Source organism: Trichosurus vulpecula, chromosome 3, assembly GCF_011100635.1.
Source record: "Trichosurus vulpecula isolate mTriVul1 chromosome 3, mTriVul1.pri, whole genome shotgun sequence".
In the NCBI taxonomy this organism is placed as follows: domain Eukaryota; kingdom Metazoa; phylum Chordata; class Mammalia; order Diprotodontia; family Phalangeridae; genus Trichosurus; species Trichosurus vulpecula.
Genome location: NC_050575.1, coordinates 334,037,366 through 334,051,077, shown reverse-complemented (window position 1 = coordinate 334,051,077; position 13,712 = coordinate 334,037,366). Strand labels below are relative to the sequence as shown.

At 39.1% G+C, this 13,712-nt stretch overlaps 1 protein-coding gene across 1 annotated transcript in view; it reads right to left on the bottom strand.

The window, feature by feature from the left end:
• The window catches only part of EFEMP1 (EGF containing fibulin extracellular matrix protein 1), a 72,535-nt gene extending 60,817 nt beyond the window's left edge, over window positions 1-11,718 (bottom strand). Inside the window, 6 exon segments of the mRNA XM_036749522.1 lie at window positions 6,172-6,282; window positions 6,285-6,443; window positions 6,620-6,637; window positions 6,640-6,667; window positions 10,055-10,142; window positions 11,595-11,718. Of these exon segments, the coding sequence (XP_036605417.1) occupies window positions 6,172-6,282; window positions 6,285-6,443; window positions 6,620-6,637; window positions 6,640-6,667; window positions 10,055-10,135 (397 nt within the window). The 5' untranslated portion in view covers window positions 10,136-10,142; window positions 11,595-11,718.
• Window positions 11,719-13,712: the final 1,994 nt, after the last annotated feature.

Below are 13,712 nucleotides of genomic sequence, written 5' to 3'. Positions count from 1 at the left end.
CTTGCAGCTACTGTGGAGGCATAAGGCCAATTATGCCAGTACACGGGAGGGCTACTAGTACAAGTTCTTTGATCTGCTTTTCTAAAGGAAAGCAACTTTAAGGGGTTAACAATCTTACTTTAATTAAACATACATTAATTCAGGGGAAAAAGTCAGCACCCTGAACTTCAGAGCTGATACAAACAGAAATTATAAACAGTGAAAATAACACAAATCAACAGACAGGCTTCTAACTGTCTGACCATAGCAATACATATAGTTACCAGACAGAGAAGCACCAACATCTGGGTTTTCAAAGCCAGAGCAGGGCAGGGGACTCCTTAATGGCTACCCAGAGTCTGGTCTGGCCAAATCACACGAACCAATTTCAATTCCAATGAATGAGCCCCAACGCAAAATGCTAACCTCAGAGTATATGTACTGTTTCCAATCAAGGACTCTTGATTCAATCAAAGACTCTTGATTCAAACAAAGGCAAGACTCAATCAAAGGCACTTGACTGCCTTAGTGCTGAGGAACACTCCAAAAGAAAAAAAAACAGCAAAAGTCCCACTTCACTTGCACAAGTCCACCCCCATTCTTTTATAGTTGAGGAAACTGTGGCAGAGAGAGGTTAAGGACTTGTTCAGGGTAACATAGCTAATAAGAGTCTCAGTGCCATGCTGCCCCAGGAGTAACAGAAGTCTACACAAAGGCTTTGAGAGTTTCTAGGTAGAACTCCAGGACAGTTCTAACATCATTAGATCTAAATGCTTAGTGTGGTTAAATGATCCACTTAGTTAAAGGAGAGCTGAGGGTTTTGGGCATAAGAAAAGTTGTTATAGCTCTATGATTATTCAATTTTCATACATAGACTATAAAAATATTTAGTATGAAATGGGGAGGGATTCAAGTACAATTAATGACTCATTGTCCAGGTGTGAGAAAAAGCAAATATTTTAGCTGAGAACAAGAAAAATTATTCAGTTATCTGCCACAATCAATACTGCATGTGAGAGAGGTGGGGCCACCTAAGAATAGTAATTTAGAAGTCAATTTATCTCTCTGTGCCCTAGTTTCCTCATATGGAAAATGAAGTTGATCTAGATGACCTCTACAATCCCTTCTGAATTTAATTGTATGATGTAAGGATCCAATGAACTAGCTACCAAGAGAAGGTGAGAACCATGACATATGGACAAGGACAACCAGATCCAGAGAGGCCAGGTCTGGTCCAGGGCCACATAGTCTTAGACTGAATGTCATAGGTGGAAGTGGTGACAGCTATACATTAGGGGATGAACTAGGTGAAATAGAGGAAGATCCAACTTATTGAATTTGGTTTAGAAGACCAATTAGGAGAGAGAAAGGGCATAGGATGTCAAGATGAGAGTTGCTACACAAGTGTGAAGATCCTCTGAGGAATGGGGAAGTGGGACAAGAAGGGTCCTCTCTAAGTGTCTGGATGAGGAATTCCATGGAAGGTCTGACTAGGGAAGTGCAAGTGAGAGGAAATGGCCCTAGGGTGAATCCGTCACCCTATCAAGTAGCATTGTGGTCCCTCAAAAAAAAAGTCCCTTCTTTTTTTGGTAAGCACTTACTCCAAGATTTCTACCACCCCCCCATGTCAGCTTTCAGCTTTCTTTTAATGTTGTCTTCTCCCATTAAAATGTAAGCTCCTTGAGGGCAAGGACTGTCTGTCTTTCAGCTTGTATTTGCTATGCTTAGCACAGTGCCTGGCATACAGTAAGGGATTAATAAATGCTTGTTGACTGACTTCCTCCATCATAGTGCTTTCTAGTAAATTTTCTTCAAGACAAATCCTCTTCAAGACATTTCAATTGACATTTACTCATGGAAAACAGGGAAAGATGTGGGGTGGGGTTTAAGACTGGCAAGAAACTACTGCAGTCTACTCACTCCCAGGGCTCTGGGATTTAAGGAAACCCAGAACTCAGTAATGGCACAGTCATTCAGGTTGAGGGCTGGCTGGTGCCAAAATGAGGCAATGTGGGCACCTAGTCTCTAGCCACATGGCATCCACATTTGGAGAGGTTAAGCCCGGGAGCGCCTAGGCTATTAGGTGATCAGAGGGGCCCCTAATCGCTGTGGATAGTTGATGACTAATGTTTGAAGCCCTGAAAAACGGTTTCAGTAAGGCCAACCTTAGGCAAAACTGTGGCTAAGGTAAGGTTGTCTTTGGCTCTCTCCCTCTTTGCCTTTCAGGGTTCATTTATTCTTCACTCTCCAGGTGGCCTCATGCTGCCCAAGGCCATTGGCAGCAGTGCCCCACTCGGGCTTGCCCTCCCAAGTGACAGTGCCAGGGCTCAACCCTATTTTCATGAATCTAAGGATACAATCTTTCTTTTCAAAAGCTGCTTGTATATAGGAACAAAATTTAGGATTGGATTAATTAACTACTGCATTAACATTTGTTTCTCTTAACTAAATCATTAGGTAAAGGAAATATATAAAACATATAGATCTATCTATCTATCTATCTATCTATCTATCTATCTATCTATTCCTCCATTCCTCCTCCTGCCCCTGCCCTGGTCAGAATCTATTTTTCTCCCACTGGTCAGGGGTTTGATAATTTGTTTCATTTTCACAATCAAGTCTTCATCTTTTGAAAAGTTATGAGTAACAGAAAAAGTGACTGAGAACAGAAATCCTTCCTAGTCTTAACTGGTATTTTCAGTTAAACTGAAGGAGTATATTGAGATTATATGATTCTTATATTATAAAAATGTTGAGAATGCAATAAGACTTAGATACAGAGCAAAACCAGTATAACTGATAGTTTTCCTTTACATTTTGATGCATTGGTGGCATAAAACATCTAGGTGGGGCAGTCCATAGAGTACTGGACCTGGAATCAGGAAGACCTGAGTTTAAACCCAGGCTCAAGCACTTAGAAGCTATGTGATCCTAGGCAAGTCACTTAACTTGTTTGCCACAGTTTCCTCATCTGTAAAACAGGGATAATAATAGCACCTACCTCTTAGTGTTGTGAGGATAAATGAGATATTTGAAGGTGCTTGATGAAGCTTCAAGCGACACACACACACACGCATATACATGTATATATACATACATATGCATATATATGCTAGCTATTGTTATGATGATATAAAATTAATTTGGTAAAAGGTCATTTACATGTTAGAAGTCTAATTTGTAGTAACAGTAAATTTCATCTACTTTATATGTACACAGCTTCTTCCCTTGGAAAATCTTTCTGTGGGTTGCTACTGGACACTCTTGTAGTGCAAGTTTGCCCAACAAGCCACTGAGAATTGTAAGTCACATATTACACTGTTAAAATTCTTTTGTTTCCCATGAAAACTAAAAAAAATGGAAAAATAAATATTGCAGAAATGTATAGTGTTTATTTCACTATATATTCAGATTTTTGTAAGACTGTTTTTCATTCAACTGATAACTGTCAGTAGAAACATTGATGACTAAATAAAAAGTATCTCTAAGTAGTTATCAAAAAGCATGTAAATACAATTATCTGTTTTACATTAATAAAACCTTGTTTAAAATTGGTAGCTAAAGTATAATGAAAAATTTATTTAAGTAGGAAGCTAGTATGGACTTATCAGCAAATAAGTTATAAAATAGTCTCAGTTTTAAAACATTATCTGCCAATGAACTCCACCTGTTGAAAAATCTGTGGGGAGAAATGAGAGATACGTTTAGTGCCAGTGTGACTCATCTTTAGGCATTCATTCATTTATTTATTTGAAGGCGGCAGCTCATGGTAAATGTGTTTGCATTACCAGCACGACCAGACAATACTTAAAAGGAGTGGGCATCTTTATTAAAGCAGAAGGCTCTTCAAACTCCAATATGATGTCAGTAATATAGGTCCTCAGAGTGCACTATTGTTTTAAACAGAGGTCTCCACCACACGTCACATTGGGTATAAATATTATTAGTGCTGCTGGACTGGAATGCGAATGTCATACATCTGTAGGCAATTAGAAGAAGCTGGACTGCACGTTTGATTAAATAATAAGACAAGCCTAAGTGTGACTATTCTTAAGTTAGTCAGATTCCCTTGACAGATTAGCCAGTTGTTATCATATGAAATACTCTCCTTTTAACAACAATTAAGTAAATCCACATTTATAGAAGTTTGCAAAACTATAAAGTAGGAAGAAATCCAGCTTGTGCCTTAAGTCATCCAAAAGACTTTTAACCTTGCTTGAAAGTTATACAGACCCCATCACATTTTTTTTACAAGATGGATTAGAGAGAAAATCTTTTTGATTTGGAGGTTACTAGTGTGCACTCAGTTAATCAACAGTTATTTATTGGTTCATGCTATATGTGAAGTATTTAATGATTCTAACTTACAAATTAAGTTTTCCCCAAACTAAGTATTGTGGGTTTTTTTGGTATTATCAAGTAGTTCAGACTAATTTTTAGTACTCTTAAATTTTTCAATGAAAAGAAAATATGATTTAGATATATTCTCATCAATAATGAAAAATGGTGACCTTACAGTATAACCAATGAATAAGCATCTGAATTAGTTTTAGTACTAGGAATGCTTAATTATAACTACATATCTGTCCCTTTTCTTTCTTTTCGACTCTAGGCCTTGTTCTAACCTTTAGGTACCTTGTAGATCACTTACCAATGGTACCAGTTGGAATGAGTGATTGTATACAGCTCTGGGAAATTACACTATTTTTTTAACTATGGTTGACAGTGTGATACAAACATACCTAAAATCAAGGCACTGAAAATAATCAGCACTTTTAAAAGTGAGTTATACTCTTTGAAAAAAATTATAGCAAATTCTACATAAAAAACACACCAGCTTACCAATTTATGTGTTTAAATAATAGAATAGAAAGTTGATATATTTGCAACAAACTCAACACACTTTGTCAGACTTCACTATAACGTACATTATCAGCATCATCAGATTAATTTCCATCCCATGTGACATAATCTTTGAATTAAATACACTGGACATTATGCAGATGTTTAAGAATTCATCATCAATATTTAAATACTGACTCATGGAAGTAACAAAAAACAGATGCTAATATGAAGAATCCTCTGAAAAGTGACACAATCCTGTTCCTAGTCAGTACATGATGTGGGAGTACTTAGAATAAAAAAAGGCAGAATATGATGGATTTCACAGATGTTGATCCTTCACTGAATGGGGCATTCCAAATTGCAGTATCTTTGAGGAGGATATATACATTAAATAGTCATAATGACCAAACACTATTGCATGAGAAACAATCTCATAGATAGCTCCAGGGGGATAGGTCTGAGAATACTGAATACCATGGCTGTATTCTCCCTTTCATATTTAGGACCAATGCAAAGCGTGTGCTCTCTCTCAAGGGCTGCAATATTTTACCTTACTATGAATGACTGTCCTCCTGGGCCCATGTTGGTAAAGAAGGGAAATGAATTATACAGTGTCACTAAGTCAAAGGGCAGATCCATGTATGGAGACCTAGATTGCTATGGATGACATGATCTTTGTAGTTATATACTCTCCTGCTTGCCCTAACTTTGGTCATGCTCCTATCATTTCTTATACAATGAGGGATAATGTCTGTTGGAACAGCCTGTCTCCAAGGTACTGCTCAGATGGGCAACAATTGGTTTGTGGTAAGTTAAATGGGCTATTCTTAGGAAGGGAGACAGAGAAGTGGACACAAAAATCCCTCACTACAGTCTTGCTATTTGGTGAGTAGCTTATATCTCTTCAAACACCAGATTCTTAATCAACTTTGTAAGTTTAACTTTACTGTTTTTGCCACAGTGACACAGCTGCCGCAGTGACACAGAGATGAGTACTCTTTATAAAACCAAACAAAAGGCAGAAGACAGTACCAGTGGTGCAAATGAAATGTGGTCAAATCAAGTTTTAAAATACATGATAAATGTGGGTGGGCTAGAGGAGATCATTCAATGGCAGCATGGAACATAGTTCTGGTCCTTGAATCCCAGAAAGGAAATAAGTTAGTGGCTAGTTTGAAAAAAAACTAAACATCTTAAAAGCATAAGAGTGACACTCCGTTGAATGACACTATTTCAAATTCCAGATGGATAGATACCCACTAAGAAAACAGGTGTCTCTATGACCCAGTCTCATCATAAAGTGATGACAAAATAAGCACTTTAATGTTTAAAAGAGAATCCACTTACCTTGGCACACGTTCTGCTCACTTGGTTCATACCCTGCCACACACTGAATCTGATGAGGAGGATGGGAGTTCACGCGTTGTGGGTCAGCTGGGGTCCTTCGAATGACAAATTATTTCGACCTGTAGGTGCTTCTGGGGCTCTTTCAGGCTGTGATGGCTCATTATTGACAATAATTTGAGCTGTTCTAGGTAAGCAGAGGTATCCACCAAAGTGGTTTACACATTTCATTCCTCCTTTGCAGGCATCTGGGACAATTTCGCATTCATCAATATCTGTAGTCAGTAATAATATAAGTGAGGAATATTCTTAGTGGGGTAAATGTTTCTTACAAGTAGGGCACTTTTCGGTGCATATCATACTTTTTCACAATAGTAAATGTATAGAAATAAATTGCTCATGAAATAAAAAATGGTTAAGTTAAAATATAAAGCTTTTAGAATTTATTTACCTTTGCATTGCTGCCTATAGGATCCCATTCATATCCATCTGTACATTGCTGTGTATAAGACATCAAAAGGGAGTCCATAAAACAGTTAATTAATGCATACTTTCCCTTAAAACATTCTGAAGCATCATTTTTATGTTGTAGTGACAATCTATGTGTTTTTCTGTCATGGACCTTTCATGAGATGGGTGTTTGAGTACTATCTAACTCTCTGGGAAGAAGTCAGGTAAGCATGCAAATTGGGCACACCTTTTATTAGTCAAATTTAACTATCTCTTTTCAGTTCCAATCCTTGATTTATCTGTTGTTTCAGCTCTACTGACCACTTTCTTAGAGTTTCTTCATTTGACCAATATGACTCAGATCTCCTCCTAATTTTTTCACTTTTTTGCTGATTTTCTTTCTGCCACTGTGGAAATTCCCCCAAAGTTCATTTTTTCTGTTTTTTTTTCCTCTAGATTTATAGTCTCAGAGAGCTCATCTACTCTTATGCCTTTAATGATCATTTTTATTAAATTGCTTCTAAATCTTTATCAACAAACTCAACTTTTCATCATCTCTCCATTTATATCTGTAGTCATCTGTGGTCAGATATCCTACAGATGGATATCCTGCTAATACTGTTAGCTTAATAACGTGAAAACTAACCATATCATCTGACATTCCAAACCTGTCTTCCTTTCCCACTTTGTCAGTGAATTCATTTTTATTCCTTGAATGCCAAATTCCTCACTACTCACCCAGTTCTGCTAATTTCTTTACATCATTGTCTCCTATTCAAATATGTTCCATTCTATAATCATCACATTAGTCATGAGCCTTCATGCCTGGACCCCAGATTATGTCAACAGACTCCTAGTCTGTAACCCTATCTCCTATTTCCCAGGGTCATGGGGCTCAAATGAGATAACATGTAAAGCACTGAGCAAAATTTAAAATTATTATCCTTTATATGGGGTGCTAGGTGGCATTGTGGATAGAGCGCTGCGCTTGGAATCAGGAAGACTCATCTTCACGAGTTCAAATCCAGCCTCAGACACTTACCCACTGTATGACTCTGGGCAAGTGACTTACTCTGTTTTGCCTCCGTTTCCTCATCTGTAAAATAAGCTGGAGAAGGAAATGGCAAGCTACTCTAATATCTTTGCCAAGAAAAGCTCAAATGTCGACACGACTGAAATGACTCAACAACAACAACCCTTTGTATACTTGCCAGTATAGAACTATAATAGTTCTTAAACACTCTTCCCCAAATCACCTCTCTGCCCAGAAAACTTGTGAACTGCCATCTCAATTTACCATTGAATCCACTCCTTCCAGTCTAACCCATTCCATCCTGTTCAACTTCCTTGCGCTGCTATCTTTAATATTCTACATGAGCTATTCTGATTTCTTCATTATTTCTTGCACATTTTGGATCTTCCTATTTTCACACCATTGCTCATGCTATTCCCTAAAATTAACTCATTTCTCTGCCAATTTCTTTCATTCACTCCATTCAAGAACCAGATCAAAACCAATCTTCAATCTTCTCTTAATTAATCTGAGATTGATTACTGCCTTGCCTTACCATGTACACTGTGTTACATTATCTGTACAAGGGGCATGAAGGTTGTTCTCCCACTCCACCATTCTCCAGTAGTGGCTAACATAACTGCTTAATGAAATGTGGTCATAGTATGGATGGGTAACACAGGGATGTTTGTCAGACAAGGAGAAATCCTTTGTTATGTATCCTCTTAATGAGAGAAAACTGATTTACTCAAGTAATAGATATGAGAATTGAAAATGCTTTCCCAATTAGTTTTAGGTACTTAGCACTAATATGTTTTATGTAGAGCTGATATTAAGCATATACCAAACTAAATCTAGTATTAATGTGAGCCATAAACATACTGTCAGAACAGGTATAGGCTTAGTACAACAAGGGTATTGTTGCACTTAGGAAGTCTTTATTATGTATGAATAGTGGATTCTAAATCAAGAACGTGAAATTATGTACTCTTAGGAAATCCACAGATATGACTGCTAAGGTTGAAAAAGTTTTAGGTGATTAGTAAAGTGAGGTATAAGGCAGTATAAGTGAATGATAAATATTCACTTACAAGATTAATTCATTCTTTAGTTTATGTTAAGTAATTTATTAAAGCAACAGTCTTTTATTAAATAATTGGATAAAGGGGAAGCAAATTTAATTTTAGCTTTCTGAAAGAGTGACTTTGGGCTGAATTAATAAGTGAACATTAAGCCTAGAGATTAAAAAAAAGGAGATGCACTAATTTAGTATTTCTCTGACCTGGCTTAGTCCCAGGAGAGGAAGAAATCATCATCTGATCATTAAATTAATAAATCATTTATAGTAAATTGTATTTCATTATAATTAGCCTTAATAACACAAACACATCTTGCCAGATAAAATTAGCATTTTGAGGATTAAATGGTATTGCAAAAGTGAGATGATGTTTATTATCAGTAATACACTTACTTTCAAGAAAATTTTTTAAAATTTCCACAGTAATTGGAGAGAACTTACTAAATTTGCAAATTGGGATCAACTGTTGTTTTGAACATTTTAAGCCAGGGCAAATGTTAGTATTCTCCTCATAACACTGATTATTAGAAAGCAGAAAACACAAGCAGGGTGAAAAACTTACCGGAAGTGAGGCAGTCCCGACCCTCCTCTGTTCTTACCACATCAATTCCCGGCAATGGGAGGAGTGAGAAGATATTTCCAATATTTTATTAACCATTGGTCATAACTATACAATTATTTTCTCAAAGAACTATTGGAAATTTTATGTATTCTAATAAAAATTTCATATAACCTATTTCCACAAAGTACATTTTAAGACAATTTTTTACCCAACACTAGATTTTGACTAACACGAGTAAAGTCTCTCACTAATGGGGGACTTTAAATGCATGAAAACATTTGACTTTGCTGTCAGCATTATTAAACACACATAGCTCTTAAGACATTTAATAAACTAGTGTCCCTTCATCTGAGAAATGCCAGTTAGATGTACACATGGTCTAAGGTACTTCTGTAATGTTCTATGTACTTAACTTAGGTTTTAATTGGGAGCAACCTGTGACTAAGTTTTTGGCTTTATCAGTTAGTGTATGACTGCCTACTTACCCTTTCAGGTTTTTTCTGATTTAATAAATATGTCTAGGATGTATAAATATCTTTCATTTTTGTTTATAAATCAGTTTTTTTCTTGCCTTGGCTAACATATTTTTGGTTCTTATCTCAGTTCATGATGTAATAAACTTTTGAAAGGTCTGCTCTGATGCTGTAGTATTGCTTAATTATTACACACATCATGGTAAAGACCACTGGGTATAATCCCACATCTGCTGCCAGAGGTAGGTAGTTTCTCTAGTGTCACAGAATCTCTATAAACTGAAGTTATCTCAAATTCCATCAAACCTTACCGTGTATGTGATGGTCTCCTCGGTCTCCTGGGACCTTACAAGAGCAAGAGTCAAAGTGGTCAGGAAGAGTATTTTCAACATCCTGAATCTCAGAGGAAACACAAGACAAATGGATTTTTAATATCTTTGCTGATTGAAAGGACAAGACATGAGTCGTAATGTAACTTCTGAAGGAGAATAGAGGGCAGGAGAAGCTGTCTACCATCCTGTACTAAGAATTCACTTTCTCATCGGTCCCTATCCCACCCTTCCCCTTTGCCAAACTAGGCACTAAAGGTAGCAAAAAAGCAGCAGAAACCCCTTGGACACCGTGCAGTGTACATCACCTGGCAGACAGATCTACATATACAAAGTCCCAAAGCAATAAAGATGTTCTTATATATACATTGGATATCACACCTAGAGGGAGAATTAACCACAATCTATTTCAAAAGAGATAATGTACGTTCATTACTAGTCTTTTGGAGAGAGGAGTCATGTGTGGGTTTTTTTTTTTTAACACAACTTCAGATTTCTTGAGGCTTTTCGCTATCTTTCTGATAACCGGTTGCAAAGACCAGCAAAGTCCCCGAGGAAAAAAACCCTCATATTTCCTTAGTTCGGGATTTTTGTAGAGATCTCCTAAGCATTTTTTTTCCTCCCTCTCCCTACTCGTTACCCACCCATCTCGGTAGTCCTCTCCTGGCAGCTCTCTCCTCCCCCGCACAAGTTCTCCTATTGGAGCTTCCATAGAGGTTCCCAGCTAACAGTGGTATAGCCTTACAATCCCACGCAATGAAGATAAGTAACCTGGAGTGGTTGGCTCCCTTTTTCATCGTCCCCCCCCTCCCCCCCGTACGACCTGGGAGGTTGAACAGCCTCCAGGCAGAGGGCACAGAGAAAGGCGTTGCAGGGTAGCCAGGGTTGGGGGTTGGGAACGTTGGGGGCGCGGCTGGCTGTGGTCTGGGCGGGCATGGAGGTGTTTTCCAGCTTCTTTGAGGAGCCTACCTAACTCCAGGAGACAGAGCTGCAGAACTAAGCGCTCCTACTTTTAAGTAACTCAGTTTTGAAGGACTCGAGATTTGGCTTAGAGCACACACTCCACGCTGATCCACATACATACCTACAAGCACATACACAGGCAAGCAATCTGAAACATACAAAATCGTATTTACATCCACGCAAACTTGCTGACTTACCTGCACACATAAATTGAACGAAGAAAAAGCCCATTGATGCAAATACGAGCTTATATGCATTCCGATGTATGGACACATATTCTGAAATATCACCTACCTCTAAACACACAGATACACACATAGACACCACACACACTCACGCACACGCGTGTACACACCTGCTACCTAAAGTTTTAACTGGTGCAGAGACATACGCAGACCCGTGTGCCAGCAGAGTCGCTCCCACGTTCCCGAAGCGCAAGTCTCAGTTTCTCACCAGGACCCACTTATGAACTTTTGCATACACGGACTGTTGCGCTTTGTCGCTGCTCCTGCGCTACCTAAACATTAAAAGCCCTACGATCGCCCCAGGGGCCTCTTACCTGCAAGGGTGCAGTTTCCCCTCCAGCCCGGGGCAGTAAAGGTGTGTGCGATGAAGAGTGAAGCTAGATAAGTCTGAGTTGGTGAAGTCTGGCTGCAGCAGCAGCTGCAGAAGGAGGAGGAGGAAGAGGACAGAGGGAGGGAAAGGGGGAGGGGACTGAGGGAGGCGCAAGGCCGGTGCAAGTGAGGCAGCCCCTACGGGAGACCGCGGCTCACTTCTCCGCGCGCTCTCGCCCCGGCCGGCGCGCGCCCTCCTCTCTCGGCCTCCCGGGTTTCTCCAGACCCGCCCGCCCCGCCTCCCCACACCCTGCTCCTGGCGCCTCAGTTCCTTCCCTCCGCCCCCCGCCACCTCCTCTTCTAGTCCACCTTCAGCTTCTTCGCTCTTTCCCTCCCTCCCTCTGGGCTTTGCCTTTCGGGGAACTATAAAATGTAGACTGGACTGGGGCACATTTGGCTATGTTTTCTCGTGGTTTGAAATAAGACTTCATTTTTCTCCAGTCCTTCAGTTAAAAACATGCTTGTGTATAGCTATACACAGGACACACAGGATTTTAACAGGGATTAGGCTTATTCTTTTTATTTTATTTTTTAAAGAACAAGTTACTCCCAGCGTTTAAAAGATGAACATCCAGTAGGTTCTGCCCCTTTGCCTCCCCCCTTCCCCTTTCTGTCCTCCCCCCTTCCCCTTTCTGTCCTCCCCTTCTCTCTTCCCTGTCTCTTCCTGTCTTCCCTTCCCTAATGTAGAATTTCAGGCATAGTAAGGGGCACCTCTGGGTAAGGGGAAGTCTTCCCAGTCTTGTCAGATCATAACATCTATTTTTCATGTTAGAGTCAGACTAATAGTTTGTACGCATATCTTCAGTGAGCAACTCACTATGCCTTCTCATCCTATTCCTACTTATTCATGCCCACCTCTCATAAATCTCCACAAGCCTCTACCCTAGGTGCAGGGAGCCTTCCTCTGGTCCTTTCGGGGCTACCAATGGGGCACGTTGTCCATTTGCTGTCTTTCCTTCTCATCACAGAACCCATCATACTTTGTTTTCGGACTATACCTCTGATAACATCGCACCACTGCACAATTGCTGATAAGCCCATCATGAGCCTCTCCTCTTTTGGGTAACCCACAAATTTAATTGTTTAATTGTATTCTCGTATTCTATATTTTGCAGCAATACACAATCAACAGAAGAACAGGAATCTTAGAGAGATGGGACTTTCAGGGTCATAAAAACCCTGCAAAATTTTCTTTTAATAATGTTTATTTTTCTTCTGAACTTAACAACGTGGGAAATTCTATATCTATAGAAATGCATAAAAGAGGATTATATATGAAACTGCAGATCTCTGTTACGTACTATTATGTATGCTTTATTTTTTGAGTATATAATTCACCCTGTAACTTCCAAAGATGCCCTGCTTGTCTGCTCTTTCTTTTCATTAAAAAAGAGACTCATGTCCTACTGACTCCAGGGCTGGTGCTCTATCCACTGGAACTGCCCTTGCACAGAGTTCTTAAAAAGAACTCAAAGTTGTTTGTCTTTACACTTTTGCTATTGTATAAATTGTTCTCCTGGTTCTGCTCAGTTCTTTCTGTATCTGTTTCTATAAATCCTCCCAAGTTTCTGTGAAACTATCCCCTTTTCATTTCTTATGGGCACAATGATGTCCCATCATATTCATGGAGGTACATATTCAAATACTATAACTTGTTACAACAGCAATTCCTTAATTGATGGGAATCCCCTTAGTTTTCAGTTCTTTACCATCACAAAAAGAGGTGTCCTAAGTATTTTTGTACCAACAACCCATTCACTTTACACCGCTAGTAAGTAGTAGCTAGGTGGCACAGCGTATAGAGGGGCCTGGAGTTAGAAAGACTCATCTTCCTGGGTACAACCTCAAATACTTAGTAGTTGTGTGACCCTGGGCAAATCAATCCCAATTGCCTGCAAAAAAAAAAAAAAGAAAAAAAAAGAAAAAAAAGAACTCTGCAATGACCAACCTCAGTTCCAGAGGACCAATGATGAAGCAGATTACCCACCTTCTGACAGAGAGGTGACAGACTCAAAGTACAGAATGAGACATATTTTGGGACATGACCAAGGTGGGAATTTGTT